The sequence below is a fragment of the Ostrea edulis genome, chromosome 5 (genome assembly GCF_947568905.1).
Source record: "Ostrea edulis chromosome 5, xbOstEdul1.1, whole genome shotgun sequence".
Taxonomy (NCBI): Eukaryota; Metazoa; Mollusca; class Bivalvia; order Ostreida; family Ostreidae; genus Ostrea; species Ostrea edulis.
The window spans coordinates 12729047-12751677 of NC_079168.1; the positions used below are offsets into that span (position 1 = coordinate 12729047).

A 22631-nucleotide genomic window follows, 5' to 3' on the forward strand; every position below is an offset into this window, starting at 1 on the left:
TAATGAATGAGTTTTGTGTAGAGCATCTCTGATCAACATGATCAAGCAGGTGTTATCTTTATCTCTAGGGAATTGGGCAGAGAGATCTTAGCCTCTTAATTGCAGATATACCAGAAATTATTTGTGAAAGTGAATTTGTTGTGGTTAGTCTTTATTTTCAAAATTAATTTGACATTGTACTATATAATTTTTAATTTTTTTTCTCGGCAACCTATATGCAGAGTATCATTTCTCACTAAGACAACAAATGGTTGCAATATGTATAAAGGCCTATTTTAATGATTAGTATTTTGATGTTTTGTTATGGCTGTGGCATTGTTCAGAAAAAAGATATACAATGAACAAAGCTGCAGATTGGGCATTTGTGTAAATCTGAACAGATGAAATAGTATTGCAATAACCATATTAAAAAATGTTAATTCAAGAAACTACACATTCTTCATTATATACACTGTACTATACAGCAGTATATAACAAACAAATTATTTCTTTTGTGTCAGTAACAAGAGAAATTTCCCTTGTCCCATGGGTGTAATTATCAAGCAATTCAGGAGGCATTTTGCTAACAGAAAAATTGCATTCTGTCAAATTACAGATTAATTAATGAGTTTAGAAGATTTCTGTTACAGCAATCTGATCAAGGAGGTGCTATCTATATCTCTTGCAATCGGGAATTGGGCAGAGGAATCTGGCCTTCTAATTGATCTGTCAAATTTTAGAACAGTTCTAATTGGTAGCCATTACTTTGAAAGTTAATTTGGTATAAAGTTTAAGAATTAATATGATATTGTAAAATATATTTTTATTTTATATCTCAACAACAAGGTGCAGATTGTCATGTCTCACTAAGATGACAGTTTTACAGTCTAAGAATAAACATAATGACTAATGTTTGATGTTTTATTACGCTGTGCATTGGTCTTCATTCCTTAAAATACAATGAGCAAAGCTGCAGATGTGCATTTCTCAAGTCTAACACAACCAGTTGAGAAATATATGATGTATTATTTTTTTCTAATTAATAACTACACCATAGGAGATGCACCAGTGTTTGAAATAACCGTTTTTAATCTATATTTATTTATATTGACATCACCATGCATATTTTACTTTTATACTTGAAGATTTGACAAAGGCAGATACTGATATATGTATTTTTTGATATGTTGAATAAATCAGCCTTTTTGAGTACTCCCATTTATTGTAAGTTGTTTGCTTGGATAAAGGGCTATCTTGCACTTTAATCATTTCATTGAAAACATTTGGGAAAATGTTTTTATATCCTTTTAAAAATCATTAAGCTTACATTATCAATATTTGAAGCAATGTCACATGAGGCCATAAAGTGGGTAAGATTCTTAAAGGAAGGATGACATTTGGTTCCATGCATACCTATCTCTTCATGGTGATATGTTCATGTTAACAATATGTGACGGGCGTATCATGTGCCGTGGCGGTGCACTTTATTTCAATGTCGCTACACGACAACATGTAGCGATATTGAAAAAGGAGCGGATCGAGGAGCTGATGTGATTTACTGATATTTCCAGTACTACAGGTCAGGTCTGGAATATCAAATATTTATAATCCTTTACTATCAGTATACACATTGTGAAGTATACAATACTAGAATATGTTCAGTACACAGGCCACAAAGGAATGTTATATCAAATATCGCACGCACCTGAAACGTGGATAATCTGTAAAGGTATTATGAACACTGTACATAACCCCCCCCCCCCCCCCCCATTAGATCCAATGAAATTGAAATTTATTATACAGTATAGAACCAATAATTTATCCAAAATATGTAATTTCACCACAAATGGACAAGCGTCCAACATAGATGAAAAAAGTGAAGATAACAAACTGATCCATCTACCTCATAAATCCTGTAAATATAGCGCAAACACGGAGCCTGGGCACACCAAAGGCGGGTTCTGGTGTCTATAAGGAGTATACACCCCTTGTTGACCGGTGACACCCTTTGTTAGCTATATCTTGAACAATAAACGTAGTAACCGGTAGTCTGAACTAATCACTGTTCGTTATCTTCACTTTTCATGTGATATTTTTAATATGATGGTCCATTTCTTTTGTTATCGCAGTGTACATAAACATGGTTTTGTTTTTGAAAATTAGTATTTATTTTAAGATATCGAAGACAAAATTATATAATATAATAATATTTATATGTCCAGTACATCGGCTACAGAGAAAAGTGGTATCAAATATGGCCGTCTTCTTGTGTGTAGTCTATAAAAGCTGCACGGCAACTTCCTGAATACACTGACATTTATAGCGACCGTGCCACCTCAAACCACAGGAGTACAGCTGAGGACGGCAACGAGTGAGACAAGCACTGTCGCACATGTCTCTTACACGGAAACAATCCGTTGTCCCACAATCCCCCGCTTCTGTATAAAGACACACCAGCAATCAATAGACAGTTGTATCGTGGAACATAGACTGGTATTTTATACCTTTCGATGAAATATCAATAAAATTTTGAATTACCTTTCTTTTATATAGACCACACATTGAACTACATGTACAACTTTTGAGAAGTTATGATCATTTTATGTACATTCAGCACGAAAATAGTTGATAGTTATATTTACATTCAATTAACATGTGATCAAAAAGTACTCCGTACTTGTCAGTCAACAAACAGAGCAACTACACGTGTTTCCATTTTCAGTTGGCATGGTGGTGTCAGTTACAGCTAGTGATGTTACGATAATGATATTTTCAAGATCTGTTTTATGATGGATTTTCAATACGTCTATGAACAAAATATAGAATGTTGAATGACAATATGGTAATGATTGAATAAATATTAATAGTATACAATGATCAAGAGATATACCAATTGAGTGTTGACGTTTTCTCACCGTTGATGATTGACATTGGGAATATTAAAATGACTCATTGGACATTACCAGTATATATGTATCAAAGATACAAACATTAACAGTTTACAAGACATATTGACGTTTTCTCACCGGTGACGGTAGTCCTCTGACTTGACGACATCAGGACAGGTAAAAGTGTGGTTTTGCTGCTCACGTGCGTTGTTGTTCCTGACTGATCATAACTACACCAGCAAATGTAAGCACGTGTCCAGAAACCTTGAAAGTTACAGTTCCCTTGTCCTTTATTTCCCCCACAAATCCGGTTACAGGAATGAAGACACTCGGATTTACCATTAAAACACAACCCTGACCTACATATCTCAGTCATCCAATCAAATCCCACTGAACTTGATTCTGAAATGTATATTAATCATTACATGTTTAATATCATGAAAAGGTGAAAATAACAAACAGTAAACAATCTCATAATTCCTATGAGGAATACAAAACAGAGAGGTGGGGCAATCACGGACCCCTGGACACACCAGAGGTGGGATCAGGTGCCTAGGAGTAAACATTCCCTGTTGACCGGTCACACCCGCCTTGACTCCAAAATATCTTGATCTTAGTCAGAATCAGTGTGCCATGAACGGTCTAACATTAGGTATGAAACACGTCAGACAGCATTTGACCAAATGACAGTTTGTACTGGCAAACTAGATCGTTATAACGACCATAGAATTTGCAAAATACTAACTTTAAACAAGATTGTTGAAGCCCCTGAAACATCAAACGCGATTTCATATCAATATCTGAGAATTCGATCGAAAAAGCTAATCAAGTAATCGTTCAAAGTTCTAGATGTAATTTTAGCATTAATATCTCTGTTAAGTACCATTTGAACTAATCTCTACGGTGTGCCTAATTTCAAGTACAACGTGCAGACCATATACTACCTCTGTATCTCATCCGAGGACAGGGCATACGAATTTGTAAAGTTCTTGATTTCTATGAATTTCAATGTGAGCACAGCCCATGCTCCATAAACTAAAGTATCAATGGCAATTCCATCGATAAAAATGCATAGAATAAGATTGTTGTCGGTGTTCCATACAGAATTTTAAACACAAAAAATGTCGCTACCTTGAATGTCTTCTTCGTGTCGTTATAATGTAGAACTATCGCAAAAATTACGTCATAATCATAGATGTTTAAACACGATGCACTTTTCAAATATTTTGCATGCCGAAGAGTAAAACAAAATCAACTCTCATTTAAGAAAAAACTCACAAGGCCAATTAAGGTCCTACATGAGCGACATTCTTTATCAATTTTGACATCCTTAGTGATACGATATTGAATTAAAATCAATTGAGAGTAAGTTTCCAATTTGTTGTGCAACAATATTGCTGAACGTCATAAAAAGATATTTTCTTGATAAACGTTTTTCGAAATACCCCCAATAAATTTTTTGAAATTAACTTATAAGGGATGAAAGTAATTTCTACTCATTTTATACGATACAAAGGCACAGTTTACCCTCTTTTACAAACCACTTCGCGCTGTTATAACATCATACATGATGTGTAAACGTCCCCAACTTACTTTATATCGTATAAAATTAACAACATATACTTTCACTCCTTGTACACGTGAGATCATGTATATCTGGCCAATAACTAATTACACACAATTATCCACAAAATTAGATAGGAAACAGGATTCGGAGCAATACAATAAAAACGATCTCGCTCTTAGTCTCACTTTTCCACTACATGCTTCTATAAAACAAACGTGAGCTCGTCTAAGTGTTATCTCCCCGCAGTCAGATACTAGTGCTGTTTCAGACTAAAGAAGTAGTGGTATTACTAATCTTCGTGATATAAAATCTCAGGACATAATAAGTGAAATAATCATTGCCTACCTGTAAGTAAACAGATGAAAACGGCCATCATTCCAAATATATTATTCATCGTTAAGGTCATCATTATTTCTGCCCAAAAAAAAAAAAAATATATATATATATATATATGAACAAATCATGAATATTTATCGTGTAATAAGTGGACGTAAAATTCAATAACATTATATTAAAAGTTTTATTGCGGGATTTTTAATTCAATAAAATCATAGTTTACCTTTTGACCAGGATACACAGGACTGTAGACCTTCAGAAATTGTTGGGCTTTTATAACCGAGTCAACGAAAATCAGGAAATTTCGCAGGTCAATGTTTTTCATTGAAATTGGGTTGCATAGACTCAAATGGTGGCATTGTTTTCACAAAAATATCCCAATATACAATACTGCCACTGTGGATTGTGTGTAGTTTTGACATTTCTGTATGTAAGCAAACCTAACCTAATCATTGTCCTCCCACAGGACACCTTGTATAATCTGACATACATTTTAGAAAACCATGTCAACTTTTTCTATGACTCATTCATGCGCTGATCATTTTAAATTGTGACAAATAGTCAATATGTTTGATGATTATTGCTGTATGCTTTTCATCATAAAAAAAAACCCACACCGATCACATGTTCAAATTCAAACTGCGTAGTATCACAATACAACTGATAACACAGAAATATTTAGAAAGGATTTTATTGTTTTTTCTTTTGAATGCTAAATATATAATTTTCCTGAAACTGTTTCATCAAATTGGGTGAATTGCTGTTTGATATGTTGCATATCGTTTTTTACACACTGATTTCAGGGCCGTAAATTAACCTTCAATTTGGAGGAGGCAGGACATTAGGCGGGGGTCTGGGGGCCGCCCAGGACCCCAGACGCTGAGCACATTTTGTGCACACTGAACACGTTTCGTGCAAAATCCTTGATTCTAGGACCTTCTAAGATGTTACTTGACTAACTCATTCTAAAAGAAAGATTTGGAATGCTTTTTAAGGGAGGTATCATGTTCTTAGTTATTGGAAACAACATAAATTCTAATGAACTTTAAATTTTAATTTTTTTTGGCTCAAAAGTTGGAGGAGGCAGCTGCCTCCTCCGCCTCCATGTAATTTACGGCCCTGGATTTTTGACTACGAATTACTCCGTTTACCTGATGAAGATATAGGGCTCACAGCGGGTGTGACCAGTCGAAGAAGGACCTTACTCCTCCCAGGCACCGTGTTTGCCCTACTCTTAATTCTGTATTCCTCGTAGGAGTTATGATTGATCACTTTTCGTTATCTTCACCTTTTTATGAATGGATCTATACAAATGTGCCCATTAAACTCCTTGCACAGTACAGGCCAAACACTGCACGGACATCGGACCAAACCACTCCTTGTGCACAGGATCAAAGCTGCCATCTACAAACCTTAAACCATACCTCTTGACAGACTAAGCCCCTCCACAAAACACAGACCAAACCTCTATAGAGACCCTGGACCAAACCCATCTATTTCGCTGTGTCCTTGGCTGATTTCGCCATCGCAAGCTCCATGCATTCACCTGTTGCTGTTCACCAGGTGTTTAATGTTTGACACGCCCTCGTGATCTTCACTCGTGGAATGCAATACAAAACTGGCTTTGTAATATTCATGTCCATATTGCAGAAATGTCCACGCATTATAAAATATGATCAAAAATTGACATGCAATTATGTGGTTGTAATCTTTGAGTTATCACTATTTGGAGGTAAATACTAACACTTTCGTTTAATTTCAATCATTTAATCAGAATCGCTGAAATATTGTTATATCGGAGTTAAAGAAGACAAAATCGAATCCGGATATTTAATCAGATAACTGGACAAGCGTCCAACATAGATGAAAAAGTGAAGACAACGAACAGTGATCTAGCTATATCATAAATCATCAAAAAAATACAAAATTAAGTGTCTGGCAAACACTAAACCCTGGGCACACCAGAAGCGAGATCAGGTGTCTAGCAGGAGCACGTAGCCCTTGTTGACCGGTCACACCCACTGTAAACCCTATATATTGACCAGGTAAACGGAGTAACCCGTAATCAAAACTAACACTGTTCGTTATCTTTACCTTTCATAGGATATTCTTAATATTGTGGTACATTCCATCTGTCATCATAGGGTACATATACATGTTTTTGGTTTGAAGATTTAGCTTGTATTTTAGAATATCGGAAAGATAATGAGAAATTACTGTAAGATAAAGATATAAGTACTGCAATACTTAGACGTATCCTGCAGCATCAACAAGGAGAAACTGGAAGCAGACAGTAGACAGGAATATCATAACAATGGTGTTTGGTTTGGCTCTAATATTACAATAATACAGTGTATGTAAAGATGTTGTGACATTTGAAGCAAGTTTGAGTTGAGATACTCTACAATGTATCATAATGACATTCATGCAAGTTTCATCACAATAGAATACTTAGATATCATAAAATGGTCCTGCTTCCAAAATGTAATGAGGCTTCCGTCCATTGGAACATCAGAAACATGTCTCGTTGAAGGCATCCTTACTGGTATCAGAGGAAAGCAGGTTTCACCACTATATTAGCATATAATAATAATGATTTGTTTTATATAGCGCTTTTTTCCAGCGTATGCTACTCAAAGCGCTTTACAATACATTATTACCCCGGCTGACCTTATATCAATCCAGAACTTTCTCAGCTTCCTGGGAAGCATACAGTGCAAGCTGCCATTATAGGCGCTAGAGCACTAACATTCTAACAATATCTTTCACTGTCTATAGCCAGGTAACCCTTTTCCACTTGAGTGGAGTGAGGAAATTCATGTAAAGTGCCTTTCCCAAGGACACAACGTCGGTCCTGCCGCGGCCAGTACTCGAACCCACGACCTTTCGGTCGAGAGTCTGACAACCTAACCACTAGGCCACCGACGTCATATAGAGTTAATTGGAATGGATCTCTGGAAAATATAGGTCATTTGCCGAATTAAGTTTTGTAGTATGCTTCCTTACAAGTGTAATCCAAATGAATTTCATTAGTTTAGACTATATACATGTAGTTACTTACAAATGGAATTGAACTAGTGTCCAAAATCTATAACAAAATCACTTATCCGGAAAATAGCGTTCATGTTCCCTACACACCAGTACCTGTAGTTATTGTCCGAATTTTACAACAACTGAAATAGTTCCGGTAGCAGGTATTGATAGATTCGATCACTGAAGGAGTCCCAGTAGCGAGTATTGATAGATTCGATCACCAAAGGAGTCCCAGTAGCGAGTATTGATAGATTCGATCACTGAAGGAGTTCCAGTAGCGAGTAAGGATAAATTCGATCACTGAAAGAGTCCCAGTAGCAAGTGTTGATAAATTCGATCATTTCTTGGTTCTAGTTTGGATTCCCTAACCCTAATAGAAAATTCCAAAGCTTATTTCATATTTACATCATATGTCCAGTAATATGCAAAGCCATGTAGAAGACGTTCTAATAATTAGAAATATAGCAATATTCCATTTTCACCTACATATGGTTTATATGTCTCTCATTTAATTCCATACACTAGAGCATGTTCTGCTTATGATCGGTTTTATAATCGAATCAGGCCATGGACGAACAAGTTGATATTACAGGGGTTTTACCAATCTTGTTTAAAGTCAGCATTTTGCCAAATCTATAATCGTTATAACAATCTAATACATACATAAAACTTGTCGTCTGGTCAAATGCTGTCTGACATGTTTCATACAAATTGTTAGGCCGTTCTTTGCATACTAATTTTTACTACGAACTACTCCGTTTGCCTGATCGAGATATAGGGGTCGCGGAGGGTGAAACTGGTTAACAGGGGATGCTTACTCCTCCTAGGCACCTTATCCCATTTCTGGTATATCCAGTAGTCCGTGTTTGTCCCAATCTTAATTTTATATTCTTTATGGGATTTATGAGATTGATCACTGTTCATTATTTTCACTTTCATTTCAGACGGAAGGACAGACAGAGTTAACAATGATCTTTCTGACTTTTCATTATGCTAGGCAAATATAACATATATAGAGTTATCACTAGATGAAAAGGTGAAGACAACGAAATGTGATCAATCTTGTAAGCGCTGGATATAGATTATAAAAAATATGATTTCCTGATATTATTCTTAGTTTAACACTATAAACCTCTTGATGTAAATTGCATAAAATATAATTTCCTGATATTATTATGAACATTTTAAAAGAAACTGATAGTCATCCACAACTTCATTGAGAGAACAATGTTCACAAAGCCGACACAGTTCAATATTTAACATATCACACCAGATTATATATATATAGATTTATAACTATGATTTCCTTGTTCATTATTTATAGTTTTTGTTAGTACATTTTTGTACTTTTGTAAGCTAATATCATTCAAAATATACTGGTATAAGTAACCCTTTGTCGACTTTGTTCCACAATACATGAAAATATAAACAATAAAATGTCTTTCCTACACGAGTTATGAATTTTTTCTGCAATGCTAGCTACCTTTATCACCCAATGAAACAACAAAGAAAGCATTTTATTGTTTAAATAACAACATCCAACCATCATCACGACCGACCACATCCTCATGCTTTTGAAATTCAGTTATCAGCAGATTTCAGTCGTATTCAGAATTAGAATCTTTAAATTTTCACTGCATGTGGTACCCAGCTTGGATTTCTCGATCAAATCTCAAACTTAAGTTTGAGTTTTCTTTTACTTGAACAGTCAAAATTTTAGTAAAATCTCAGACTTAAGTCCAAGTTTCGACTTAAGTTTCTTTCGAGAAATCCAAGCCTACTCAACCATTGCTACAAGTAAAGTTAAAAAAAAATGATGAAATGAATTTTTATGAGTAAAATGAATACATTTTACCGGATATGGAATGTAATTTATTCCCATGATTTCCCAAGTCCAAAAACAATGGGGAAAATTGGTATAGAGGTATATGGGGGTACTACATTTAAACTTTTGAATATAAGTTCCTGATTCTTAAGGAATTCAATATTTGTACTTATTAAAACAAAACTGAGCCAAAAATACATATCAAATCAAGCGTCCATTTTTTTTTTTTTTTTTTTTTTGCTTACAAGTATCAATTGTCTTTAAGTTATTTGCTTGATTTCATTTTTACCCATACCTGATACAACGTGCGTTGCATGTGATATATTTCAGTGTGACCATGCAGTTGATATATTTCCAGTTTTGTATCAGTGTGATATACATGTATTTCCAGTATTGTATCAGTTTGATATATTTCCAGTATTGTGTTAGTGTGATATATTTCCAGTATTACATCAGTGTGATATATTTCCAGTATTACATCAGTGTGATATATTTCCAGTATTACATCAGTTTGATATATTTCCAGTATTGTGTTAGTGTGATATATTTCCAGTATTGCATCAGCGTGATATATTTCCAGTATTACATCAGTGTGATATATTTCCAGTATTACATCAGTGTGATATATTTCCAGTATTACATCAGTGTGATATATTTCCAGTATTGCATCAGTGTGCTATATTTCCAGTATTGTGTTAGTGTGATATATTTCCAGTATTACATCAGTGTGATATATTTCCAGTATTGTGTTAGTGTGCTATATTTCCAGTATTGTGTTAGTGTGATATATTTGAAGCATTACATCAGTGTGATCAATTTCCAGTATTGTATCGGCGTGATATATTTCCAGTATAGTATCGGCATGATATATTTCCAGTATTGAATCAGTGTGATATATTCCCAGTATTGTATCAGTTTGACAATACATTGTAAAGTATATTTTGGTATCGAATGAAAAGTGAAAAATAATGAAATGTTATCAATATCATAAATCCCATAAAGGATACAAAATGAAGAGTAAGGCCAACACGAACACCTGTACATACCAGAGGTGGGATCAGGTGCCTATATGAGGAGTAGGTATACCCTGTTGACCAGTCATACCCGCTGTGACCTCTATATCTTGGTTAGGTAAAAGGAGTGATCCATAGTTAAAATTAGTATGTAAAGAACGACCTAACAATTGATATGAAGCATGCCCGACAGCATTGGACCTAATGACAGGTTGTATTTGCGATCATTATGACGACCATTGAATTTGCGAATTGCTGACTTTAGACGGGATGGTTGAAGCCCCTGTAACATCAACTTATTTTTCAATAAGATGTTTTTGAATTCACTAAACCACCAAATAATTGATACAGCATTGTAGTTAGGATTAGTTTAGAATCTATAATTCATCCAATAGACTAGGCAAAAACTATTAACCATTAACCTCAAAGTAAACCTTCTATATCATTACGCGTGCGTCATTTGACATTCTCGTAGTTTCATGTTTTCTATTCCTGTGCTGTAATAGTGTTTATGCGATGACAATGCAATGTTTTTATCTATAAAGATTTCGTACTTGATTGATTTTGAAATAAATATTACGAGACTAACATACAATATATGTTAAAGTACATTACTACAGCAAGAAAGACAAGCCTGACAAATGTAATGCAAGAAGCAAGATTTACTGTTTATCAAAGTCATGACAGTTACCCGTCTCTTGGTAAACGTTCCGGGTTTTTTTTTCTCTTTAAGCATATCTGACACAGTTTAATTAATAAATTCAGGATTAATTGGTTCGAACCTGAACTGTGTAGCATTATCAATTATTTTGGAATTCTACATTGAAAGGAAGTATAAAAACGAAAAGGATAAAAATATCCCACGGGTCACAACGCTCACCTTAAGTCAGCCTGACCCTGCTGCTCTTCTTCAGGATACCTTTTTAAAGAACTGTTATCCTCTTTATTCCCATGAAAAAATTTGAACACATATTATGAACCCACCTAAGCCAAACGAGGCCAAGAGTTAACGCAATTTAAATTTAAACAACACAGGGGCATCCTCCCTTAAATTCATGCATCATGTAAATGTTGTCCCCAATTCCAGCCCCACCCTAACGGTATGTCCATATTTAAAACGATTGAACCCCCCCTAAATTCTCATGTAAACTGTGGCCTAAACCTACCCAGGGCGTTGATTTGCACTACCCGGAGATGCTTGCATATTGATATTGCTAATCCTAGCTTTGCTGCTCTTGAGAATAAGATTTTTTAAAAAAAAGATGTAATATTCTTATATAAAACTGCAATCCCCTATTGAAGTCCTACCCCCCCCCCCCCCCATTCCGACCAGAATTTGGAATAAACTTGAATCTGAACTATTTGAGGATGCTTGCCATACTAATTACCACTATTCCTGCTTCTCTTAATGTTCTGAGGGAAGATTTTTAAAGTTTTATTCCCTATATAATTCCATGTATTAAAAACTTCCAATGTTATCCCCTGTTGTGGCCTCACCCTACCCTTGAGGACATTTATTTCAACCAATCTGAATCTGCACTACCTGAGGATGCCTACCTAATTAACAAGACTAATCATAGCCTAGCTGTTCATAAGAATTTTACAAAAATATATTCTCATGTAAAACTTTCACCTTCTGTTGTGGTCTCATCCAACTCCAGGCGCCACAAATAAAAAAAAAAATTAACTCTGCACTACCTGGGGATACTTGTATAATAGTATGATTTATCATGGCCCTGTTACTTCAGGGGAAAAAACTATTGTTACCCTATATATTCCAAAATAAAACTTTGATCCCATATTGTCACCCCAGCCTACCCACTGCGTTCGTGATTTGAGCGAGCTTGATTCTGTGCTGCCTGAGGTTGCTTGCACATGAATATGACTTATCAAGGCTTTGTTGTTCTTGGGAAGATTTTTAAATATATCCCCACGGAAAATTGATCCTTGGTTGTGTTCCCATCCTACCTAGAGGAGGTATGATTTGAACAATTCTGAATTTACATTCTTTAAGGAAGCTCTCAGACAAGTTTTGTCTTTTCTGGCCCAGTGGTTCTTGAGAAGAATTTTAAAAGATGCCACCGTATTTTCATTATTTCTTTATTTTCTCCCCTTTAAAATGGGTGTGACCCACCACTTTTCAAATTTCCATTACCCAAGGTTGCTTTATGGCAAGTTTAGTTGAAATTGGTCCTGTGGTTCTGATAGGGAAAAAAGAGAAGGACAGACGGACACCGGACAACAGGTCACCAGAAAAGCTCACTTTAGTTTTCGGCTCAGGTGAACAAGTAAGTATCTAGAGCTTGAATTGCGTGATGACGTAAGTCAGATGCAGAAGCACCGAATCACATATTAAAATGACATTGTTGAAGGATCATTCATATATACATGCTAGAGATATCTCGAATTTTATGTTAAAATACTTGAAACAACTTTATATCCTAACAACTAAATTGATCATATATCTTTGTCATCGGGACAGTCTTAAAAAATACAAATCGATGAAAATATTTCGTCATCCATATACTGAATGAAGTATAATTACTTCCGCTATGTTTTTTAATCCTGTTCCGTTTTTAATTCGCCTTGACACAATTATGTTAAAAGAGAGATGACATAGAAAACTGTTTCTTCCAATCTTTATTTAATTCGCCCACTAACAACAAGGGCAAAATAAAATGGGGGCGAATATTTCCCTGTGTATAGTATTCATTTCTTATACTTGGAATACATTGGCCCGGTAGCTCAGTGATAGAGCTTTCACTTCGTAACCGGAAGGTCGTGAATTCGAACCCAGCTCATGCCAAAGTCGCATCAAACCTAGGATGGAAACATAGATAGTGATTGCTCCTTTGCCAAACGCTCGGCATTCAAATGTCTTTCGGATATGACATTAAAAACGGAGGTTCTGTGTCGCGGCCCTGAGTGCTAAGCATAGATCTGAATTTATGGAACTTAACCTACAACTGGTGACGTCTCAATATGAGTGAAAAATTCTCGACGAGACGTAAAATAAACAAACAATTAAACAAGAAACTTAAAATACGATGTTTGTTTCCGCGATTCAACAAGTGGTAAACAGTTTTGTCGAAAGCTCGTGGGTCAAAAATGTAGCAAGTTCGAATTCCGAATGATTAAAATAGTAACTATTTCGTTGCCAAAGGTTTCGGATTGACTTAGGAAAATGTTTTAAGTAAGTCCAAAGGTTTAAACTTAGAGCATAAGTTTTCTCGATATTGACGAAGCCTAAATCACAAAATATCTCAAGTCTTCTTTCTGTATACAAAAAAATGAGACGTCTATATATTTCTATAAAGCTTTCGCAGATTTAATATTGAAAAGAAAGAAATCAGCCAGAAAAGCCATAACTGCAGGGGGTAAACATATATGAATGAGACCCCACATCCATCAAAAGGTAAAACTATCAGTCAGACGATTTCTCGGTAGAATACGGAACAACCCAAGAGAGATATTCCCTTTGTAAGCCGTGTATTGGGTCTCCCCTCTATGTCTGATGCGACCTCTGACAAATTACTCGCGCCGCCAAGCGTGAAGCGTGGTGTGTGCAAGGATTTTTCCCCCTTCTTCTCCTACGCGTTTTAACTTTAAACTCTGCATGCGATGAGAGAGGAAGCCCGGATATGTTCACGTGCTCTTTAATTTCTTAGAGATACAGTGTTTATGATCTGTTGTCTGAAAACGTGACAAGATTTTGAAAATGACATTATTTTTATATAGGACCATGATTACAGCAAATATTTAATTTTTTAAAGGAAAAATTCTCCAGTTTCAACTTTATACTTATAACCACTGTGAGTTTTGCGGATTGAAGACTTAAAATTATAAACAGAAAACTGAGGAAAATCCGTGGAATTTAACTGTTTAACCAATTGACAACATGAAGGCAGACAGGTAAGAGCTATTAAATCGTGGCATGTTAATTTGCCGTACATGCAATTAACTAGTTTGTTATCTTTAAATTTACGAAAATTGATACCGCTGATATGTCTTAAACTATTGAGCTGATGTTCGGGTTTGTCTCTCCATTGAAAAGGGGGTTGCGATGTCGGCCACTGATATTCAGGGCTAAGGACCCTCTTTTAACATTGTACACATTTCTTCCACTAAATAACCCTGTAAATGTTTGTGTAGAAAGAAAACCTGCACCTGTATACAAAATCGAAGTGTGCCACATTTTTTTCTTTCAGAAAATATATTTGAAAACAAGATAATTATTTTGCCATTCTTCATGATTACAATGATGATAAAACTTCACTACAACCCTTTATTTTTTTGGGGTACATATTATGCGTTTAGATCATGTTATTGCATTATAAATCTAACTCTTGGCATATTTCTTATAGTGTGATTTTTAAAAAAAAATCTCGTCATCTGGCGAACTGGACCATATAAAACACAAAATGCGATAAACATTCCTTAGCATCCATATCGCAACTTTTCAATTTCAACGCCTAATGCCCTCTCGATATAAAAAAGCTTAAAACGATTATGACCCGCTGTGAAAATAGTGTTAACGTCTCATATTAATGTAGTAAAAGCCCTCACGAATCGCAAGGGAAACTGGTTGTGCTTTATTCATCACTCTGTATGCACGCTCTAATCCCGTATTCGTAATACCTGATCATTAACTGCAAATTCATCCAAATATTTTGTTTTAAAAATCCATATAGTTGTCTCCTTGTACAAATGTACAAGGGGTAGGTATGGTATTTCTCTACTATTCCTTACATTCAATTAAAGAAATGGAATCCAATTCTCTAATCATGTTGCCGCGGATGTTCTCAATACTTTAAATTATCAAAGAAAGAAGGCAGCTGCTTCTTAGTTGTAATCGTGTAATCGTTTAATCGTATGTATTGGTTGCAGTTTTTAAATCTTATATTTTAATAATGCACTCATTAAATATATCTAATCGCCAAAAAAAAAAAAAAAAAAAAAAAAAAAACAAACAAAAAAACAACAACAAACAAACAAAAAACAAACCAATTAATTAAAAGCGATAGTTTGTTTAAGGGGATATAATAGTTGGGCCTTAGATTCATTAAGATTTCTTCACTTTACAACATAATTAAAAAACCTTCAATGATTGAATTCTGATTGTTTTAATAAATTCAAAGGACGGTGAATGATAAGAGCGTTTCTCGGACCCCATAAAAACCAAACTTTTTAAGCCTTAAGGCAAGACTAAATCTGCTTTTATTTCATACACAATTGTATCCTACACATTTTCACATAATTTGTCTCCAATATACACAGTCGTTTCGAGCACATAGCATCCGAAGTGACGCAAATTCTTAGTTTTAATAAGATTTAGTTTTTGTGACTGTTTCCCCCCGAAAAACATAGAAATCTACTTTGAACAAACAAAAGTTTTCTATCATACATGTACATGTATATATGTACTGGAACGATAGATCTATGGTAAAGATATGGAATTTATAAAAGTCTGCGAAGAAGAAAAAGTGCATAAGAATTAACCTTTTATGTCGACATACCGAAAATAAACGTCATGCTTGTGATGTCATAAAACCGAATCTACGTCATTTTGATGGAATTGAGAATTAAAAAAAATTACACTTAATTTGAAACAAAAGTACGAATGTCATTTTGTTGGGCAAATAGAGCCCACATCATGTATAGTCCTTTGTCTGACAAGACGGTATGTCCCGGATGTTTGTGTGAGTGTAGTGTCCCAGGTCGTAAACCATGGTATGCCTCCGGATGTATGTGCGATTGTAGTGTCCTAAGCTATAACCCTTTCTTACACGGTTTAGGCTTTTGAAGTTTTGCTCCTTTACCCTGTGTCTTTGAATCATGACTGTATCTAAGATAAGCAAAGTTTCTTTTTCTTTTTCAAAGACTTACTACACTGTACATGCGTCTGTATGTTTCAAGGTTAACACAGAGAAAGGATATTGACACCGAACAGGTAGTTCAGGTCTGTGCCAAGATTTTGCGTACTATGTTTAAAACAGTTATGTATGTCATCTGTGTATTCCAACACAAAACGTCATAATTACTTTACCAAAGTCTGAGAATGTGCACCTTGGTGGCTGACATGTAGGAGGACCTGCTAATGAGGGGCACTGCGCCAATTCCTGCACGACAGACAGCAATGTAAGGGACTATGTCGTCAATGTTCCTCTAGCGGAATAGTCATGCTTTGGTTTAATGTTACATTTGTAATTGTGACATACTTGTGTTTTGATATTGATATGTAAAAACAGGAAAACGAGAATGTGTTAAAAAACGAGGAGCGCTGAAGTATTTGAAATGTTTGAAATCAATTTAAATGTGATTTTGATTTCGTTTCTAACACACGATTGTAATGTACTTTTTTAAAATACGTGCTACGTAAAGCATTGAACGTCATGAACGTTTGAGGCACTTGTTTAAAATTCATTCCTAAAACATAATTAAAAGTGTATGTATCATAATAATCTGAATGATAGAGTTACGCTATTTATAAACAGCTTCTTTAATTAATTCCTCATGTAAAAATTAATAGAACAAAGTAGCAACATGTGACAAAGGGTGGAGTTAAGGAAAAATGCTTTTTTTTTTTTACATCCTTAAGATCATGATAAACAACTAAAGATAAAACAAGAGACTGTTAACCATCTCCAGCTGACTCACATACAGACGTCCTTAAGACATTCAGTCAATGTTTGTTGTTATATGATGGTATATTATTCATGATATTGAAACAGAACATTTACAGTCTATAATAACAGAAAGTAATGATAAGTGAAAGCCAACCTTCAAAGGTTATATGGAGGGGGAGGGGGTACTGAGGGGGAGGGGATATTGAGAGCCAGGAGACTTCACAAGAAACATTGACGACAAAAGAGGCGAAGAATTTTAAGGACGTGTAGATCATCATATAGAAGAATCAAGATGCAAAATGTAAAGTCCAGTTCTCAAAATGTACAAAAATAGAAATCATAAAAAAGAATCTTAAAAGTCACCCATGATGAGAATAATTGGTTTGAAGTGCCTCTTAGATATTTTTTTTTATTTGAAACTTATGTCAAGTAGACATATACAATGAAATGGTATGGGGGTGTAAAACTTATTTCGAGAAAGTGAGGTTTAAGAACCTTTTCACATGTTTTAAATTTTTTTTTTTAAATCTACTATACCGATATAAGGAAATAATTATAGACAAGAAACTAAAACAGGAAAGAGAAAGAGGAAGAAGGTAAAACCAGCAAAAATGGTTTTTTAATAAACACTAAAACAAAACTATGCATGAATCTTGTACTTTAATTCCTGAGCATGATTAAAACATTATATATAAAGACCTCTCGTAGAGGGTAGTTGCATTAAATGAATATATCAATACAACACACTTTTGTGATCTGAAAATACAGTGGAATGTCTGCAAGATATATCATCAGTTTAGTTCCATCAGAATCTGGAAAATCTGTGACAGCACGTGACGTTTGATAAACACAACGCAAAACAACTGCACCTGGCGGGAGAAAGTTGGGCCCCCTAAAAATGGATAAAGTTCCCTGACCAAATCTCATGAAATCTAGATACGTCTTTCTAATGTCTACATTTTGGCATTTATGTACAATTAATAATGAATAAAGTATCAGTTCCTGAATTTTGTGAACGTAGAATGCAGATATGATAGTAAGAGACGGTGTTAATGATCAAAACAGAAAGAAACGCGTGATTGAAAATAAGTACCGGGCGCTTCTGATGGTTTCTCCTCTCCAATGTTTATTTAATTTTTTCCTCTCTGGCTTTTCAAGGTTTTATTTTATTTTTATCCCTCTCACTTTCCATCATTGCATCAGTCGTACTTAGAAATATAGTTTGAATATCATCATGACAAAAAACACACAGTTATTTAAGAAGTGAGGACCGCATAGGATGACTTTGCTGGAGAAAAACCACAGAATTCGAGATAATTTGTAGGCAAATAAAGATTAAAGTAGAACCCCTATGAGATTATTCTCAAACAATCCCGACCCGGTCACTTCTAGTCTACTGCGGCGATATTTTCGTAAAGAGTACATTTCTGCTTTAGGGGACAGATGTAGCCATTGCACACAGTGGCGGATTTAAGGGAGGCGCAGCTGGCGCCCCCCCCCCCCCTAAAATTTTCAAACTTAAGGTAAATGGTGGTATCTTGTTTAGAAAAATGTACTAAACAACTTCCGGAGAAATAAATGACAAAATCTATTGATTTCTTGAATTGCTTTATTGGGATAACTTAATTTTTTCCAAAAACCCTTAAAATTTGCGTCATTTTATTAATTTCACCTCATCAAAAATGATAGAAAATAGTACAAAAGACTAAATAGGAGATATATTTCAAGCCCTATAAAATCTGTAAAATCCAGGAGCTTCCAGGGGCTTCGCCCCTTGGCCCTCATCAGGGCTTCGCCCTCAGACCCCCTGCCTCATAAAGAGGCGCCCCCCGTAACCACAATTCCTGGATCCGCCCCTGGCACATGATGTCAAAGTATAAAATCTCCAATGAACCCGTTGAAGCAACAATGAACAATGTGGTGGTGTCTTATTTTTACATCAATGAGTTTACATCGGCGGGACGTGGTAAAATGATTGTTTAACATCCCAGTCTTAATATAAGGGAAATATTCTGGAAGGGACGAAAACACACCAGCGTAGGTGAAGTGCGACTTCAGACATGCGGTGTGAACTCAAGCCAACATGACCCATGCAGTGAGACCCCCCACCCCCCTTTTGCCGGACTAACAGTATATATATATATATATATATATATATATATATATATATATATATATATCTCCAAAAATAGAGTCTCAGTATATATATATATATATATATATATATATATATATATATATATATATATGTGTGTGTGTGTGTGTGTGTGTGTGTGTGTGTGTGTGATGAGTGCAATCTTATGGTGGCATATTTCTGCCCTTTATATGCAAGATAATTTACGTCAACATGCAAGATGATTATGTTGGCATGCAAGTCACCAATCTTTCTAGAGAATCTAATTTCGACGCTAGTAAATTTACTTCCTAACGCTAGTATCTGACATCATACATACTGGATGCAGCATAATATGTAGACTTGCGATTTATTTATGCCAACATGCGAGATAATTATGTTGATATGCGACTTATTCATGTCGACAAGAGAGTTGATTACGTCGACGTGCAACTTATTTATGTCAACATGCAAGATATCTATGTCATGTCAACATAAAAGCAACATCTCGCACGTTGACATATATGAGTTGCATGTCTACATAATCATTTCACATGTTGACATAAATAAGTCACATGTCCGCATAAGTATATTGCAGGTCGACTTAATTATTTCGCATGTTGATATAAATATCTTGCATGTCGACATAAATAAGTCGCATGTCGACATAAATAAGTCGCATGTCAACATGAATAAGTCGCATGTCGACATAAATAAGTCGCTTGTCAACATGAATAAGTCACATGTTGATATAAATATCTTGCATGTTGACATAAATAAGTCGCTTGTCAACATGAATAAGTCGCATGTTGATATAAATATCTTGCATGTTGACATAAATAAGTCGCTTGTCAACATGAATAAGTCGCATGTCAACATAAATAAGTCGCTTCTCAACATGAATAAGTCGCATGTTGATATAAATATCTTGCATGTTGACATAAATAAGTCGCATGTTGACATAAATAAGTCGCATGTCAACATGAATAAGTCGCATGTCAACATAAATAAGTCGCTTGTCAACATGAATAAGTCGCATGTCAACATAAATAAGTCGCTTGTCAACATGAATAAGTCGCATGTCAACATAAATAAGTCGCTTGTCAACATGAATAAGTCGCATGTTGATATAAATATCTTGCATGTTGACATAAATAAGTCGCATGTTGACATAAATAAGTCGCATGTCAACATAAATAAGTCGCTTCTCAACATGAATAAGTCGCATGTTGATATAAATATCTTGCATGTTGACATAAATAAGTCGCTTGTCAACATAAATAAGTCGCATGTCAACATGAATAAGTCGCATGTCAACATAAATAAGTCGCTTGTCAACATGAATAAGTCACATGTTGATATAAATATCTTGCATGTTGACATAAATAAGTCGCTTGTCAACATGAATAAGTCGCATGTTGATATAAATATCTTGCATGTTGACATAAATAAGTCGCTTGTCAACATGAATAAGTCGCATGTCAACATAAATAAGTCGCTTGTCAACATGAATAAGTCGCATGTTGATATAAATATCTTGCATGTTGACATAAATAAGTCGCTTGTCAACATAAATAAGTCGCATGTCAACATGAATAAGTCGCATGTCAACATAAATAAGTCGCTTGTCAACATGAATAAGTCACATGTTGATATTAATATCTTGCATGTTGACATAAATAAGTCGCTTGTCAACATGAATAAGTCGCATGTTGATATAAATATCTTGCATGTTGACATAAATAAGTCGCTTGTCAACATGAATAAGTCGCATGTCAACATAAATAAGTCGCTTGTCAACATGAATAAGTCGCATGTTGATATAAATATCTTGCATGTTGACATAAATAAGTCGCTTGTCAACATGAATAAGTCGCATGTCAACATGAATAGGTCGCTTGTCAACATGAATAAGTCGCATGTTGATATAAATATCTTGCATGTTGACATAAATAAGTCGCATGTTGACATAAATAAGTCGCATGTCAACATAAATAAGTCGCTTGTCAACATGAATAAGTCGCATGTTGATATAAATATCTTGCATGTTGACATAAATAAGTCGCTTGTCAACATGAATAAGTCGCATGTCAACATAAATAAGTCGCTTCTCAACATGAATAAGTCGCATGTTGATATAAATATCTTGCATGTTGACATAAATAAGTCGCATGTCAACATAAATAAGTCGCTTGTCAACATGAATAAGTCGCATGTTGATATAAATATCTTGCATGTTGACATAAATAAGTCGCTTGTCAACATGAATAAGTCGCTTGTCAACATGAATAAGTCGCATGTCAACATAAATAAGTCGCTTGTCAACATGAATAAGTCGCATGTTGATATAAATATCTTGCATGTTGACATAAATAAGTCACTTGTCAACATGAATAAGTCGCATGTCAACATAAATAAGTCGCTTGGCAACATGAATAAGTCGCATGTCAACATGAATAAGTCGCATGTCAACATGAATAAGTCGCTTGTCAACATGAATAAGTCGCTTGTTGGATCTTACATGTATGATGACAGATACTGACGTTGGTAAGTAGATTCACCAATATTAAAATCAGATTCTCTAAATATCTAAACAGATAGATAACTTGCATGTCCACACGATTATCTTGCATGCCCACATAATTATCTTGCATGTTGACATAATCATATTTCATGTTGACATACTTTTCTCGCATGTTGACATAATTATATTTCATGTTGACATACTTTTCTCGCATGTTGACATAATTCGTCCTGCATATAGGGGACAGAAATATATGCCACCATTCAATCTATATGAAGATAATATCAAAAGTAGTCCACGAAAAATCGATATGACATGCATGTATTAGTATTTCATCGCATTGACCTCCATTCATGAATTTATGAATTGAATCAGTGATCTAGAGTAGAAACAGATTTTATAGGACGAAGCCCATGGCTTTTCGGAAACGTTATGATTCAGAATTCGAGACCTTTCGTTTCATCCAGTGCACGCGCATCAAAATCTGCTGAAATCGACGGAAATATCTAAATTGAAGTAACGTATCGCTACCTCAATAACAATATAATATTGATTGTATGGTATATAGCCGCTGATAAGATCAAATTCTACTTTAAATTATCTACAAATTTATTTCATGTTCCTAATTTTTTTTTTAAATTTACTAAATACAAATAAAAAAAAGTTCAACTAGCGTAACATCGTATTGGAAATTGTGAAATATGTTGTATTGTGTATTAGCAATGAC

The 22631-nt window shown here is 34.9% G+C and overlaps 2 protein-coding genes across 3 annotated transcripts in view; one reads left to right on the forward strand and one right to left on the reverse strand.

The window, feature by feature from the left end:
• Positions 1-2129: 2129 nt before the first annotated feature.
• Positions 2130-5371, reverse strand: LOC125651929 (uncharacterized). The gene is made up of 4 exons (XM_048880778.2): positions 4994-5371; positions 4780-4848; positions 3006-3269; positions 2130-2417 (listed from the first exon to the last, which is right to left on the reverse strand). Exons 2-4 carry the CDS (start codon positions 4841-4843, stop codon positions 2257-2259), a joined length of 489 nt encoding a protein of 162 aa, XP_048736735.2. The 5' UTR covers positions 4844-4848; positions 4994-5371; the 3' UTR covers positions 2130-2256.
• Positions 5372-14218: 8847 nt separating this feature from the next.
• The window catches only part of LOC125652045 (ADAMTS-like protein 4), a 36442-nt gene continuing 28029 nt past the window's right edge, over positions 14219-22631 (forward strand). For both annotated transcript variants that reach the window (XM_048880944.2, XM_056166739.1), the window contains exon 1: positions 14219-14553. In XM_048880944.2, coding sequence (XP_048736901.2) covers positions 14540-14553 — 14 coding nt within the window. In that variant the 5' untranslated portion in view covers positions 14219-14539. The remainder of the gene's footprint in view (positions 14554-22631) is intronic.